The 16,060-nt window shown below is 40.4% G+C and overlaps 1 protein-coding gene across 1 annotated transcript in view; it reads left to right on the top strand.

The window, feature by feature from the left end:
* The window catches only part of RGL1 (ral guanine nucleotide dissociation stimulator like 1), a gene marked incomplete in the record, with an annotated part of 287,380 nt that extends 280,636 nt beyond the window's left edge, over positions 1 to 6,744 (top strand). The window contains 1 exon segment of the mRNA XM_044085296.1: positions 4,710 to 6,744. Within this exon segment, the coding sequence (XP_043941231.1) occupies positions 4,710 to 4,897 (188 nt within the window).
* Between the last annotated feature and the right edge of the window lie 9,316 nt (positions 6,745 to 16,060).

The following is a 16,060-nucleotide window of genomic DNA, read 5'->3' on the forward strand; positions in this document are numbered from 1 at the left end:
GTGTCTATTTTAATTGCATTTTGGCATTTCAAAAATTTTTTTTGGAGTTAGTGAATCACTAAAGCTACATCTTTCCAGATGTTTTCCACATCAGAGATTAAGAAGTAATAAATGGCCAGTAAGAAAGAGGGCCTTGATGGTCATGCTAGGAGAAAAAGTAATGATTTTATGTGTGCATATATATATATATATATATATATATATATATATATATATATATATATATGTAGTACCGTTTTTATATATAGTAGCCTGGGTAAACAGTGCTCCTACCATTTTTATATATAGTAGCCTGGGTAAACAGTGCTCCTGTTCTGTCACAATTCTATTTGTCATGATCAAACTATTTTACTGCAGCTGCTGTTTCATTGAAAATTACTGATCATGGCTTTTAAAAAGCATCAATTAATGAGTGTGGTGGAAACTTAACACTAGTGGCTGCAGCAGTTATAGGGAGTGTGCGTGTGTGTGTGTGTGTGTGTGTGTGTGTGTGTGTGTGTGTGTATATGTGTGTGTGTGTGCGTGTGTGCATCTGCCTGACAGCAACCAGTTGAAATACATTACGCTGTCTAATTTTTATGTATTAATTCATTTGAGTACAATGGGACATCTGAATTGTATGTAGTCAGACTGATTACATCTGTTTGTATGTGTGGTTTTGCATGTGCCTGACAGTAATTAGCTTAGAGTACATTACAGTGTCTATTTTTATTTAAGTCATTCATTTGATCACAATCAGACATATGAGCTGTATACATTCAAGAAAATAATCTCATCTGTCTGTGAGTGTGTGTATCTGTCTGTCTACAGGTGGGAAAGCTGTAATGTTTTGTTTCCTTCACAGTTAGACATCTGAGGTATACACAGTCAATTATGTGGTTGTAATTGGTGAGCGCATTTTTGTGTTTTTCTGTGAATGTGTATTTGTGGGTGCCTGGGTCACTGTCTCTGCATCTATCTGTGCAAGTATGTGTGTATGCTTGTGTAACTTTCGGTGCGTATTTGTGTGTCTTTCTCTCTGCTTATGTTTATGTATGTGTGCGCATGTCCATGCCTCTGCATTATGTGTGAGGAGACATTAAATATTTAATATTTACTTTAAGTGTAAAACACTTCCTCCAACAACAGTTAGGTATGCTATACCGACTTCGAAATGTTAGATGAAAGAACTGTTTGTTATAAAAGACACAGACTATATTTCCTACTAAAATGAATACTAAACTTAACAACCCAATTTCTAAGTGCAGTAATGCCCTCCTGGGTAGGTATTACAAAGAAGGAACAGAACTTCTAGGGGTAGGGAGGGCTGATGCTGCAGGCTTCAGGCTTGTAGCTCACAACATGCATGCTCATGTGGTGATATTTTATTTGTATTTGTTTATCGAGGTAGTGCACTGACCTCAGTGAGAGATTTTCAGGCACAGCCTGGGTGAATAGGATCACATAAATGAACAAAACAAATTTACAGAAACAAGGATATGCTAAAAACAAATATATATATATATATATATATATATATATATATATATATATATATAAAAACATAGTTACTTATGCACGAGTATGGTACAACATTTAGTTCAAGAAGCAGTGAACAGTGTCAGAACATGGATGAAAAAAATGGAATTATGCTTAGTAGAGCTTTATGGATAAGATGTAGCCACAATGACTGAGAAGGCTTATGATACAGGGGTATTTAAATATATGTATATATATATATATATATATATATATATATATATATATATATATATATTTATATATCAAGCACAATGGAAGAAAAAGACTTCAGAACAGAGTGCCGTATAAAACCGTAAAAGTTTATTTCCAAAGTTAAGCGGTTTCGTCCACTGGTTACTGGACTTCATCCGAACAATTACCCACAACCCCACAAGTCCCTTTTATACACTTGATTAATTAAAAGCGTTTGTTCAATAAATCAGTTAACAAAAAACGCTGTGCAAAAAATAGTAATAGTAATTAAAATTTTGAGACCACAACATCTCTAAGTACAAAACAGCCTTTTTAAAACAATCCCTAACAGCCTTTTAAAACCTTTTACATAAATAGTAAAAATGTATAGACACATCAAGCTTAACCCAACTCACAAGTTTAAATTTTGTGTCACAGAGCAAATTAACTTGGATGATCGAGGTGGCCCAAGTGAAGACTTTTTAGAATTTCTTCAGTTAAGGTGGCCATTAAGGACTAATGCCACCCAACCCCTGGTTTAAATGAAAATGTGTCCACTGCCAGTATGTTAAAGCTGAGGGCTGGTTACTATTTTGGGTAAATTTTTTTAATGTCGCAAATTTTAGTACTGGCAACCACCTAGTATTAGTATTTTTATGAAAAGAATCCTGCCATCAACTTGTTTGTCATACAAATTAAAGTATGTAGAATAAGAGTGGTGAACCAGCCACTTAGGACAGTTCAATGGGTATTCCTGCTAACTGGCCGTTAAAGCTAGCAGTAGTAAGTCACACCAAATTGTTGGCGATTAATCGATTTTGGCACGGTGGTGAACCACTTGACAATTTTTACCGACTTCTTCATTCATCACAAATTAAAGTATGATATGTTTTGTTTTTCTAAAATGTATCTATTTATGTAAAAGGTTTTAAAAGGCTGTTAGGGCTTGTTGATGAAGTCCAGTAACCAGTGGGCGAAAGCCGTTAACTTTGGAAATAAACTTTTATGGTTTTGAGCGGCACTCAGCTCTGAAGTCTTTTCTTTTCATTCTGCCTGTTCTTGGTTTGTGGAGTGTATCTATGTCTATGTATATATCTATATATATATATATATATATATATATATATATATATATATATATATATATATATATATATATATATATATGGGTCTGTTTTGATCGATCGAAATTACGCTTGATTAAATTTTAGATAAGAGTCCACTTTAGCGAAAGTGCGTTTACATGAAAATGCACTTTCGTGAATAACACTACACCGATGAGTTGTTATAGATTGCAGTACAGTGAGGATAAGGGAATATTCCCTTTTCCCCACTTTAGTGTGATCTTGGAGTTAGTATATATAAGTAGCGAGGGGGGTGAAGGGGGGGGGGTCTTGCCCTCCTGCATAAATGAGTTTGTTGTATTTTTTTGTCTGTTTTTTTCTGTTGTGGTTTGGTGTAGTGTTATTCACAAAAGTGTGTTTTCGTGTAAACGCACTTTCGCTAAAGTGGACACGGTTATTTAAAATTGGATAAAGAGTAATTTCAATGGGTAAAGTAGACCCATTTTATATATCTATATCTGTGTATGTACATATATATATATATATATATATATATATATATATATATATATCCATCTATTTATCAATATATATATATATATATATGTGTGTGTGTGTGTGTGTGTGTAACAAATGTAGATGCATATACATACCTGCACACATGTCCATGCTTTCTGCTAAGTGGTGCAGATAGAATTCTGGTCACTTCTTGTAGCACACCACATTTTGCTGTTTAGACTGTCTGCAAATTCATCTGGAAGGGACTGCAATTAAAGATGACTTCTGTTCTCTAGATCACTTTTTAAGAGGCAGTAGTATTTGTTATGTTAAGCCCTTTTACCTGGGTAGTCTAAAAAAAAATGAGTCAGTCAGTACGTAAGTAATTCTGTGTACTGATGATCAGCTTTTGTCAGAGATTCCTTTTCATCTTCTGCAACACACAACTTAACTGTGTGACATGATTCCTTTATTTTTAGCTCTTTTCCATAAATAAAAGCAGAAGTGTAACTTATTCGTGTAACTTATTTGTAAAGGAAAATAATGTCTTGTGCTGCGAGTTTCAGATATGCAGATTTGTTTAATTGACATTTGGATTAGTAGGTACTGAATTGTATAAAATGAAGTATTTAAAAAAATGAAACTAACAGTCTAGACATTCTTGTTTTGCAGATGCTTTCAGGTGAGTACATACGTGCACACTAACATGTCTTTACTGGTCCTAGTTGGTTCCATGGAGTAGAGTGAAGAAGACCTGACTATGACCCAGATGACCTGGGTTCAGTTAGTGACCCAAATATTAGAGGAGTTAATGGAAGGAATGACAAAACTTTCAATTGTTAATGCATCTTAGGTGGAGGGGGTCTGAGACATCAAAGTTCCTAGGGGGAGACCAAAACAGAGAGAAGGAGTCCAGGAATGGATAGGGCAGGACAATGGGTATTGTATCACTCCAGAGGTGAGACCACATTCTTCCACAAAACTTACATGGTCACCCTGATAGTATCCTCTGGAACATGGGGAAGGACTTAGGACATCATGGTGACAATAACACCCACAGCAAGCTGCAGTGTGGTAGCTCCCATCCCAGCCCTTTTCCACTCTTGGCATATTGGTAACTTGGATCCTGCTTGAACCTGTGGGCTTTCTTCAGAAGATGACCCTCCCAGCAGAGGTCACAATGAAGTATTGCTAGAGTGAGAAGAACCATGGTGGGAACTTTGTGGCACTAATTAGAAGAAGTATGAAGCCCGCAGCTGGCAGTAGATAATGTGCAATTTTTTTCCCCAGTCAAACGTTATTTATACTGTGCCTTCAAGACCCAAAGTGTATGAATTTATCTGAAGTCGAATACATAAAACTTTAAATGTATTAATTAGTTTGCTATATTTCATGTGAGTAAGTTGACCTTCTGAAAAATATTGCTAAAACTTATTATTTTTGCTGTTTCTACAGAATTAGTCATCCCAGACAATGCCAATGTTTTTTATGCCATGAACAGCTCTGCAAACTTTGACTTCATTTTAAGAAAGAAGGCAACACTGTGCTGTGAAGTGAAATTACGAAATCGGTCTAGTGCAACACTGCCCAGAACTGCTAAAAAAGGGACCCTGTCCCACAGACTTAGCAAAGTCACACTGTAACATGATTTGAGCCGGCATGCAGAACACGGACTTTCATTTGGGAGTGAAGGTTTATATACAGAGCTCAGTATTACAGATTTACAGATGATAAAGCAAGCAGTATTCCTGTCTAAGAACTTCACAAGTTGAACTTTGTCTAGTGATGCCTGGATGGTTTAGGCCTTCTTAGAGTTTTGCACAACTGCCTGAAGAAAAGGACATTTATTTTTGTATATATTAATTATATTAATTGTACACATTAATGACTTATTTTTTCAAAGCGTTCTAATTGTTTGGAACAATTTGATTTCTTCACTGTGCCAGTATTATTAACATTATGTAAAATATCAATTCACCTGATTTCTGGGTTATAATACTTGACCTGGAATATATATATATATATATATATATGTATATATAAATATTTTTTTTATTTTTGAACAGCTCTGAAAATGCAATCCATTGTCTTTTAAGATAATCTGTAATAGGCAAAGGAGTCCTTCTGTCTGTCTCTCTCTCTTCACCAGCTAAATGAAAAATGCTTGAAAGAAGCATTTGGAGTGGCTGGCATGTCTCTTACTACCCCATCTCTCAGCACATTTACTTACTACTTTCTTCTTGGGATCAGATTGTTCACCTTGCTTTCAGAGTAACCTGAAATCAGCAAGGTCTGGCTTAACAGACAAGAAGCGAGAAAAACTGAAGACTCAAGAAGCATGCACTTGTTTTGGAACTAGGATGAAGGTTCTTGCATTCCAAAGAACTCTGTCCCTGCTCACTCTTTTTTGTAAATCTTTACTGATATCATACATCTAAAAAAAAAAAAAAAAAGTTAAGGAGACAAAAAGAGCATTTTCCTTGTCTGAATGCCCTTTCTGTCCCTTTTTTGTACAAATTTGTAAATATATTTTTTCTGCTGAAACATTGTCTGTCAGATGTCTGCTTAGATAATCTGTTTAACTGAAAAGCAATACCATTTGCATGTACACTCGCTAGTGTTTAGACCATACTTTTGAGACACTAAACGACGATGTACCTCTGGTATGTACAATCATTCCTCAGGTGTCTATGGCTTCATTTACTTCACACATATACTGCTTGTCTGCCTATATCTGTAAAGACAACTGTATTTTTTTCTCTCCCTCAAAAACTGCCTTCATTGAAGCAATATCATTTCAGCTAAGATTGTGACGTAAGTAATTAGTTTAATTGATTTTCTCATAGTATACTAAAAAAGTCACAAAAATGTTCTTCATATGTCTCAGATTTCTCATTTGTAGTTGCATTTCGTCCTCCCATGTGGACTGGCAGACAAGTTAATATTCAACTGTGGAAGCACACATTTGTATTGCACACATTTCTAGGTTTATCCTTTAGGAAGGAGACTTCCAGAACCACTAAATTGTAACTGCCTTTGTTATTTAACACTACAGTGCTGTGAACATTATGGTACTGGATAAGCCATACTTTTATAATGATATTGTTAAGCAGCTTTGTAGATAAAGGTGTCCTGTTACTGTTAACTAGCAAATAATGCATCACAGCATATTCTTTTTTTTTTGTTTTTTTTGGGAAGAGGCTTTGACTCTACCCTAACCCTTTCCTAAAAACTGCTCAGTAATACTGCCCTGACAGTGGACCAGGTTATCTGTGTAAAAGCTTTAGTTGTCTACAGGAGTAAATGAATTGAAAAATGACAAAAAAAAAGCCATGAATGTCTTAAACAGTATTGAGGTTTTGGCAAATTATGTTTTTGCACTATGTACAGAAAATAAGACCACAGTTAAAGGCAGTGTTAAAGCACTTTAAATGTGTAGTGTCTTCCAGCTGAAGTATTTCTGCTTTCAGATGTTGGTCTCTGTATGTGCCTAATTGTTGACTAGGGTGGGATGTCATAAGCCAGAACCCTAGAGAAGGGTGTATGCTGTTTACAGAATCGTTATATTTTAGCACCGCACCAGCAGGTATGATCTGGAATGTACAGACCTGATCATGACGCTATGGAATGACTGAATACAGTGTCCTTTCCTGGGGAAAATCTGTGTATGTTTTCTTATGCTTCTTCACTTTGTATATATGTATTTGAAAAAAATAATTATTCTGTTTAATTTCTGTTAAAGAATGACATTAAAACTTTATGAATAAAGTCTTTCTCTGTTTTTGTCAAAATGTGCAGCAAATAAATTACTATTTTTATATTGTAAAATCTTTTAATGTGCGCTGACTCTTCTACAATGCACACACCTCTCTGTAAATCATGAAGACTGTGATTCACAACAGAGAGTTTGTTAGGAATTGCTTTAAAATGGCTGGAAAGAATACAGCAATCTTACTGGATGAGTACTATCACATGACCTTGTTGTTGGCTATGGAAATGGACATTCCACTTGAGACCATAGTTTCCTTGGTATCAGTGCCAGTGCATGAAGTTAAGGAGGGTAAGTGACTTTTCAGGGTTTTGCAGTCTGTAAATGGGCATGGATGGAGTGCAGAACTAAGCCTCCTACTTTTCAGTCCGGCATCTGTGCTTTTTCTTTTATAACTTCAAGTGGGCCCTGTACGAAATTGAACTTTCAGTCTTGTACAGTTCAGAGAAAGATAACGCATTAATTGCAAAGCTCCATTTTGTAAACATGGTGCAGTACTGTGGAACAAAGCATTGAAGGGTTATAAGTGGATTTTCAATACGCATAAATGCTTGTTGAATTTAATGTCATTTCTCAGTACATCTGAGGTTGTCAGTCATTGATAAAACAGGCAATCAAAAATTTTCCAGTCACTTGTCATACATGTATCATATAGGAAGATCAGAAGTGTCCCTGCTCCATGCATAGAGAGTGAAGCCCTGATTATGAATGAGACAACCCAAAATAGATGAAGGACTTGGGTACTAGTGAAACTGAGTAGGGAAGGATGACTGGTTGATACTGCATCTCCCATCCGGGGGGACGGGGATTCTGGCCCACTGCAGTATTGACTGTTACTGGAAAAAGAGGTCTACTGCATACAGCATTAAGGGCCAAGGATGTATTTGGCTGAAACAGTGTAGCGTTGTTGCCTCACAGCAAGAGGTTCTCCTCTTAGATTCCCGGCTGGAGTGCCTTCTGTGTGGAGTTTGCATGTCCTCCCTGCGGTCGAATGGCCTCCAAAAGACATGCATAAATGGATGTACCTTCACTGAAGAGTGGGCGTCGGGCTGGCAACTCGGCACCATAAAAATAGACGGCCAATCATTAGTGGACCGGAGTTCCTCTGTGGTGACCCCTAACCAGGAAAAGCCAAAAAGACAAATAACAACAAGTGTTTGCACTGCAGCCTTTAAGGAACATGGATAGAAATGTACCCACCCACAGGACAAGGCCTAGTCAGCCTTCATGTCAGCCTTTAGAAAGGGTTAGGCTCCAATACTGGAAAAAAAAAGTATGGGATGCTTGAATGAAGGCAATGCCGTAAACAACACTCTGCTTTTACTATTATTTATTTATCCTTTGTTCACCAAGATACTCCCAGTAGGCTAGTAGTATCTTTTCAGGGAAGACCCAAGGTGGTATTTGTACTACTAGGAGACATTTGGCAAGGGTATTGGGGTAGTTCCCCTCCTCTTTTTGATAGGTTCTGTGGGGTTTTTTTTACATCCATCTGAGCCACCAGCTCTGGCAGATAGGGCCTTGATTTAACATCACATCTGAAGGATGGCCTCTCTGGGAAGCAACAACACTACTTATTTTGCAGTGCCTGCAATACATCTAACTGGTGTGGGAATAGAACCCATAACAGTGGTTGTTCTTTTAGGAATATTGGTCTGTCTTCAAACTCTGATCTTGTTCACTCCTCTCTGCAGTTGCATTTATTGGTGAATTTAGCAGCAGTGACAAGTTGACAACATTTTGTGTGTAACAATACTTAAAATAGTAGATCTTTCTGGATAGGTCAGCACAACAGTGAATGTTCATTACCATAGTTACTGCTGCTAATTATTACATTTAAGATTCCTGCCTGCAGGGAGCCTGCCAGCCACCCAGAATTCCAGAGTCGTACCCTTCCCCTCCTCATTTCATCTGACTCCTCCCACTCAGTCATCAGAATATTGGTGGTATAATGCGGTATTGACCAGCGTCACCTTCAGGTCTTTCTTGCAGCACTTCAGAAAGTAAATGCCCTTACAAGTGTCATCAGTTTGGTGGGTCATCCTCCTTCCAGATTTCAGATGGGTACCCTGTTGGTAATTTTTTTTGTTCTGTTTATTGTGGTGACAAGGTTTAGGTCCCTAGAACATGTAGCTTGGAGGGATTGGGATTTCTTTAAGTGGAGCATGTCCAACAGCTCTGGGTTTGACATAGCTTTGTATGTTAGGCAGAGATCACCTCTGAGTAGGTGATATGTGACAGAGTAAAGGTGGAGTTTTTTGAGATGGTCTGCATAGGGCATCTGTTTGAGGCCAATAATCCTCTTTGTGAGGTGTTTCTGTGGTCTTTCCAGTTGTTGTAGATGTCTAGTGAGGTACATACCAAAAGGGGTGTTGTACTCTATAATGGGTCTAATGAGTGATGAGTAGAGGGGAACAATGACCTCTTTTTTCTGGATGAGAAACCTTTTGTGATGAGGTGTGCCGCATAGAAGGATTTCCTGACTATTGTGGTGATGTGATTATCAAAGGAGAGACTACTGTCCACCTATGTCCCAAGGTCTCTTATCACACTTTCAGTGTTAAGTATACTACCGCCTATGTTGTAGTTCATGGGTAAAGAGTTTTTACCAAAGGGGATGACAATGCACTTTTTGGCACTGAACTTGAGGCCATGGCTTTGACACCAGGCATCTGTCTCAGTGAGGCCCTTTTGTAGGACATCCACATTGTTAGGAGTTTCAGTTATGGCTCCTAGTTTGCAGTCATCCACGAACTTCATTAGCCAAAGACCTTCTGTGTTAGCCTGTACTTCAGAGAAGTAGATAAACAGGAGAGGACCCAGGACTGAACCCTGTGGTTCTTCACTTGTCACTGGTCTGAAGTCAGATTTGGAGTCTGCTACTTTCACAGTGTGGGTTCTGTCAGTGAGCCAGTTGGCAACCCATCTTGTGACATAGGGATTTATACCTAGTTTAGTGAGTTTATCTATAATTCCAGAGTGAGCGAATGGTGTTGAAAGCCTTGGCAAGATCTAGATAGGCTGTGTGAACCACCTTACCCTTGTCTACGGCTTTGGTGACTGCTTCAAAGAAGTCTATCAGGTTTAGGAGACATGATCTGCCTTTTACAAACCTGAACTGGGTGGAGTCCAGAGTTTTAAGATTACCAATGTTTTTGTTTATAAGTTCCATGATGATATGTTCCATGGCCTTGCAGACTAGGGTAGTCAGGCTAATGGGGCAGTAGGTCCCAGGGTCCATGGTGGCTCCCCCCTTGTGGAGTGGGATAACCATCACTGTGCGACATTCTGCAGGCACAAAGCCTGAGGTGAGGCTATGACTGAACATGGTACTTAAGTGGGGTGCCAGTTCTTGACATAGCTATAGAATGCTTATTGGTTGTCTTTAGAATCAGTGACTATTTTGTTTTCGTAACTAGCTTTGGATGATCTTATTACTGAGGCTAACCAGGGAGCTCCTCCACTCATGGGATTTTACTCTCTTTTGCAACAGTTTCTTCCTTCTGTTGTACAGTTTGTTTATGGTAGGGGACCACCAGATTGGCTTCCTTTTTTTGGAGGATAGCACCTTAGTTCTGTTTGGGATAGCACGATCCATGCACTCATGCAAGTGCTTATAAAGTGCAATTGTGTAGGATTCAGTAGTCGTAACTGTATTGTCTATCTGCATGGGTGTCATAAAGTTCACCACTTCTGTCTTTAGAAGCATGAAGTTAGCTTTGGAGAAAATTTTTACCATGATTTCCTTAATGGAGGGTGGGGGAAGGATGTGGATATCTAGGGTAATTAGCTTATGGTCAGATCGGACCAATGAGATGTTGACTTCAGGTGTGGAACACTGGTCACTCATGTTGGTAATGACTAGATCTAGGATATTGTTGCCCCTGGTGGGGGGTGTGGATAAGTTGATCCAGGGCATTGGAGTTTATGAATTCCAGAAAGCGTTGAGCGAAGGAGTTGGTATATGAGTAGTTTTCCCAGTTAATGGTGGGGTAGTTGAAATTGCCCATTATTAGGGTGTTTGGTTGAACCCTAATATTTTCCAGTACATCAAGAAAAGAGGAGTGGGAATCCTGGGGAATGGTGGGTGATCTGTAGCAAGCTACAATTTGGACTGCAGTTTTGCCCAGACTTAGTTGCACTTGGATAACCTCAGTTGCATTATGCTGAGCAACTAGCCTGAAGGTGTGGGTATCCTTAATGAATATGGACACACCTCTGCCTTTGGTGTTCTGGTCCAAGTTATATGGCTGAAAAGTGTGGTATGAGTTATAGCCTGATAGTGTAGGGGTGCTCTCTGGAGCCTTGAACCAGGTCTCAGTCACTGCACAGATATTGATGTTCTCCATTTTAAGGAGTGCCTTGAGTGAGTGCATTTTGAGATTTAGACTTCTAGCATCGAGTAGCATCGCCCTCAGTTTTTGCTTGCCTGTTCCTGTTACGGTGGTGAATTTGTCATTTGAACCTTGCCTAAAAAAAGGCACTATAGGGGCGGCAAGAACCTTAGCCAGTATCTGGAATCCCAGGGGTGACAGGTGCAGGCCATCTTTGGCAAAGCATCGTGGTCTGTCAACCATATCATCCCAAGCAGACAGATACTGGATCCCTTTAGAATGTCACCAGAAGCTTAGCCAGTTGTTGAAGTCAATCACTTTGTCCTTGTACTGCGGCATCATTCTGGGTGATGGCAGAATGCTACTCAGGGCTAGGGTCATACCTGCCTGGGCTACAAGATCGGAGGGCTCTTCCATGTCTCTTTTCATGTAGTCCAGGGAGGTACGTCTCAGGTTGTTCACACCAACATGGACAATGACAGAGTCATATTTGTACTTGTTGTGGAGTGACCTGAGTGCGTGGTTTATGTGGCGGATCCTGGCACCCAACAGGCAGCTGACAGTAACCTTCTCCTTGTTTAGCCTGGTGAGTGGGACATCAGTGTGCCTGACTATAGAGTCACCTATGACTAGTGTGTTGGGTATGTTGTTTTGCCTTATTGGCTGTGGTTGAGTGGCATACTGAGTCTGCGGGCTATGTGTCATTTGGGTTATGTTGGGGGGGTGGATGTTGCTTGCATTTCTGCTTTGGAGGTGTCTGTTGCTTGAGCAGATTATTATTGAGAGCCTCCGTGAATATCTTTGTGTTTCTATGTGTGTATTTTGGTGGTGTAGATTTAGTGAGACTATGTGATGAGTGTGGTGTGGTGCAAGTGTTTACCTTCTCCTCTTGACTGTCAAGTTCAGTTATGATTGGAGAGAGCTTTACCTCCAGTTTGGCTGGTTTAGGTCCCTAGAGAGTGTAGCTCGGATGGATTGGGATTTCTTTAAGTGGAGCATGTCCAACAGCTCTGGGTTTTACATAGCTTTGTATGTTAGGCAGAGATCTCCTCTGCAACCGAGTAAAGCTGGAGTTTTTTGAGACAGTCTGCGTAGGGCATCTATTTGACTCAGGTAATCCTCTTTGTGAGGTATTTCTGTGGCTGTTGTAATTGTCTTGTGAGGTACATACCAAAAGGGGCATTGTACTCTATAATGGGTCTAATGAGTGATGAGTAGAGGGGAACAATGACCTCTTTTTTCCTAGATGAGAAACCTTTTGTGATGAGGTGTGCCACGTACAAGGATTTCCTGACTTCTGTGGCGATGTGATTATCAAAGGAGAGACTACTGTCCACCTGTGTCCCTAGGTCTCATCGCACTTTCAGTGTTAAGTAGCAGTGGTGGCGCAGTGGTGCAGCAGTTAATGTTGTCACCTCACAGCAAGAGGTTCACCGGTTCGATTCTCGGCTGGGGTGCCTTCTGTGTGGAGTTTCCATGTTCTCCCTGTGTTCGCATGGGTTTCCTCCGGGTACTCCGGTTTCCTCCCACATTCCAAAGACATGCATCTGGAGCATTTCTCCCCGGGCCTCTGCTGAAAACAGGCTCTGTGGAACCTAGTCGGACTTTCCCGGTCAACAAATGATAAATAAAATAAAATAAATAAATAAAGTAGACTACCACCTATGTGGTAGTTCATGGGTATGGAGTTTTTGCCAAAAGGGATGACAATGCAATTTTTGGCATTGAGCTTGAAGCCATGGCTTTGACACCAGTCATCTATCTCAGTGAGGCTCTTTTGTAGGATGTCCACATCATTAGGAGTTTCAATTATGGCTCCTAGTTTTCAGTCATCTGCGAACTTCATTAGCCAAAGACCTTCTGTGTTAGCCTGTATTTCTGAGAAGTAGATACCAAACAGGAAAGGACCCAGGACTGAACCCTGTGGTACTCCACTTGTCACTGGTCTGAAGTCGGATTTGGAGTCTGCTACTTTCACAGTGTGGGTTCTGTCAGTGAGCCAGTTGACAACCCATCTTGTGAAATAGGGATTTATACCTAGTTTAGTGAGTTTATCTATAATTCCAGAGTGGAACCCAGCCACTGGGGATGCACAAGCCACTGCATTTCTTTGTGCCAGTCCCAAGCCCAGATAAATGGGGAGGGTTGCATCAGGAAGGGCATCCGGTGTAAAACTTCACCAAATCATTTCATGCAGACACCAATAAATACTTTAATACTGGATCAGTCGAGGCCCAGGTTAACAACGACTGCCACCAGAACTGTTAGCCAACAGGGTGCTAGCGGAAATTGGGCTACTGTTGGCCGAAGGAGGAGAAGAGGTGGAAGACATGGCCAAAGACAGGAAGAGAGGAGAAAGGCTAGGACTGTGGTAGTGAGGGTTGAAACTTTGAATCTTGGCAGCATGACTGGTATAGGGAGAGAGCTAGCTGATATGATGGACAGAAGGAAGGTTGGTATATTGTGTGTGCAAGAGACCAGATGGAAGGGGAGTAAGGCTAGATGTATCGCAGGTGGGTTCAAATTGTTTTATCATGGTGTGGATGGAAGGAGAAATGGCGTAGGAGTTATTCTGAAGGAACAGTATACTAATAGTGTTTTGGAAGTGAAAAGAGTGTTGGATAGAGTAATGTTTATGTAGCTGGAAAATGATGGTGTAATGATGAATGTTGTTAGTGCATATGTTCCACAAGCTGGGTGTGCAATGGATGAGAAAGAAAAATTTTGGAGTGAATTGGATGAAGTGATGATGACTGTACCCAAGGGTGAGAGAGTGGTGATTGGAGCTGATTTCAATGGGCATGTTGGTGAAGGGAACAGAGGGGATGAGGAAGTGATGGGTAGGTATGGTGTTAAACAAAGGAATGTAGAAGGCCAGATGGGAGTGGATTTTGCAAAAAGGATGGACTTGGCTGTGGTGAATACATATTTTAACAAGAGGGAGGAGCATAGGGTGACATACAAGAGTGGAGGAAGATGCACACAGGTGGATTATATCTTATGTAGGAGGGCCAGTTTGAAGGAAATTGGAGACTGTAAAGTGGTGACCGGAGAAAGTGTAGCTAGGCAGCATAGGATGGTGGTTTGTAGGATGACATTGGTGATTAAGAGGAGGAGGAGGAGTGTGAGGGCAGCACCAAGGATCAAATGGTGGAAATTGAAAAAGGGTAATTGTGAGGTAGAGTTCAGGGATGAGTTAAGACAGGCACTGGGTGGCAGTGAAGAGTTACCAAATAGCTGGGTAACTACAGCAGAGCTAGTAAGGGAGATGGCTAGAAAGGTGCTTGGCATCACATCTGGACAGAGGAAGGATGACAAGGAGACATGGTGGTGGAATGAGGAAGTACAGGAGAGTATACAGAGAAAGAGTTTGGCAAAGAAGAAGTAGGATTGTCAGAGAGATGAAGAAAGTAGACAGGAGTATAAGGAGATGAGGTGCATGGCAAAGAGAGAGGTGGGGAAGGCTAAGGATAAGGCATATGAAGAGTTGTATGAAAGGTTGGACACTAAGGAAGGAGAAAAGGACCTGTACCGATTGGCTAGACAGAGGGACTGAGCTAGGAAAGACGTGTAGCAGGTAAAGGTGATAAAGGATAATGAGGGAAACATACTCACAAGCGAGGAGAGTATGTTGAGGAGATGGAAAGAGTACTTTGAGTGGTTGATGAATGAAGAGAATGAGAGGGAGAGAAGGTTGGATGATGTAGGGGTAGTGAATCATGCATTACAATGGATTAGTAAGGAGGAAGTAAGGATAGCTATGAAGAGAATGAAGAATGGAAAGGCTGTTGGCCCAGATGACATACCTGTGGAAGCATGGAGGTGTTTAGGTGAAATGGCAGTGGAATTTTTAACCAGATTGTTTAATGAAATCTTGGAAAATGAGAGGATGCCTGAGGAATGGAGAAAAAGTGTTTTGGTACAGATTTTTAAGAATAAGGGTGATGTGCAGAGCTGTAGTAACTACAGAGGGATTAAACTGATCAGTCACAGCACGAAGCTGTGGGAAAGAGTAGTGGAAGCAAGGTTAAGAAGGGACATGATGATTAGTGATCAGCAATATGGTTTCATGCCGGGAAAGAGCACTTCAAATGTGATGTTTGCTCTGAGAGTGTTGATGGAAAAGTACAGAGAATGTCAGAAGGAGTTGCATTGTGTTTTTGTAGACTTAAAGAAAGCATATGACAGGGTGCCTAGAGAGGAGTTGTGGTATTGTATGAGGAAGTCAAGAGTGTCAGAGAAGTATGTAAGACTGGTACAGGATATGTACGAGGGTAGTGTGACAGCGGTGAGGTCTGCAGTGGGAGTGATGGATGCATTTGAGGTGGGGTTACATCAAGGATCAGCTCTGAGCCCTTTCTTATTTGCAATGTTGATGGACAAGTTGACAGACGAGATCAGACAGGAGTCCCCATGGACTATGATGTTTGCAGATGACATTGTGGTCTGTACTGAGAGTAAGGAACAGGTGGAGGAGACCCTGGAGAGATGGAGATATGCTCTAGAGAGAAGAGGAATGAAGGTCAGCAGGAGTAAGACAGAATATGTGTGTGTGTGTGTGTGTGTGTGTGTGTGTGTGTGTGTGTGTGTGTGTGTGTGTGTGAGAGGGAGGATAGAGGAAAGGTGAGGATGCAAGTTGTAGAGGTGGCGAAGAGTTTAAATACTCGGAGTCAATAGTTCAGAGTAACGGTGAGTGTGGAAGA

This window comes from Protopterus annectens, chromosome 10.part0 (genome assembly GCF_019279795.1).
Source record: "Protopterus annectens isolate FY-2018-M chromosome 10.part0, PAN1.0, whole genome shotgun sequence".
Taxonomy (NCBI): Eukaryota; Metazoa; Chordata; order Ceratodontiformes; family Protopteridae; genus Protopterus; species Protopterus annectens.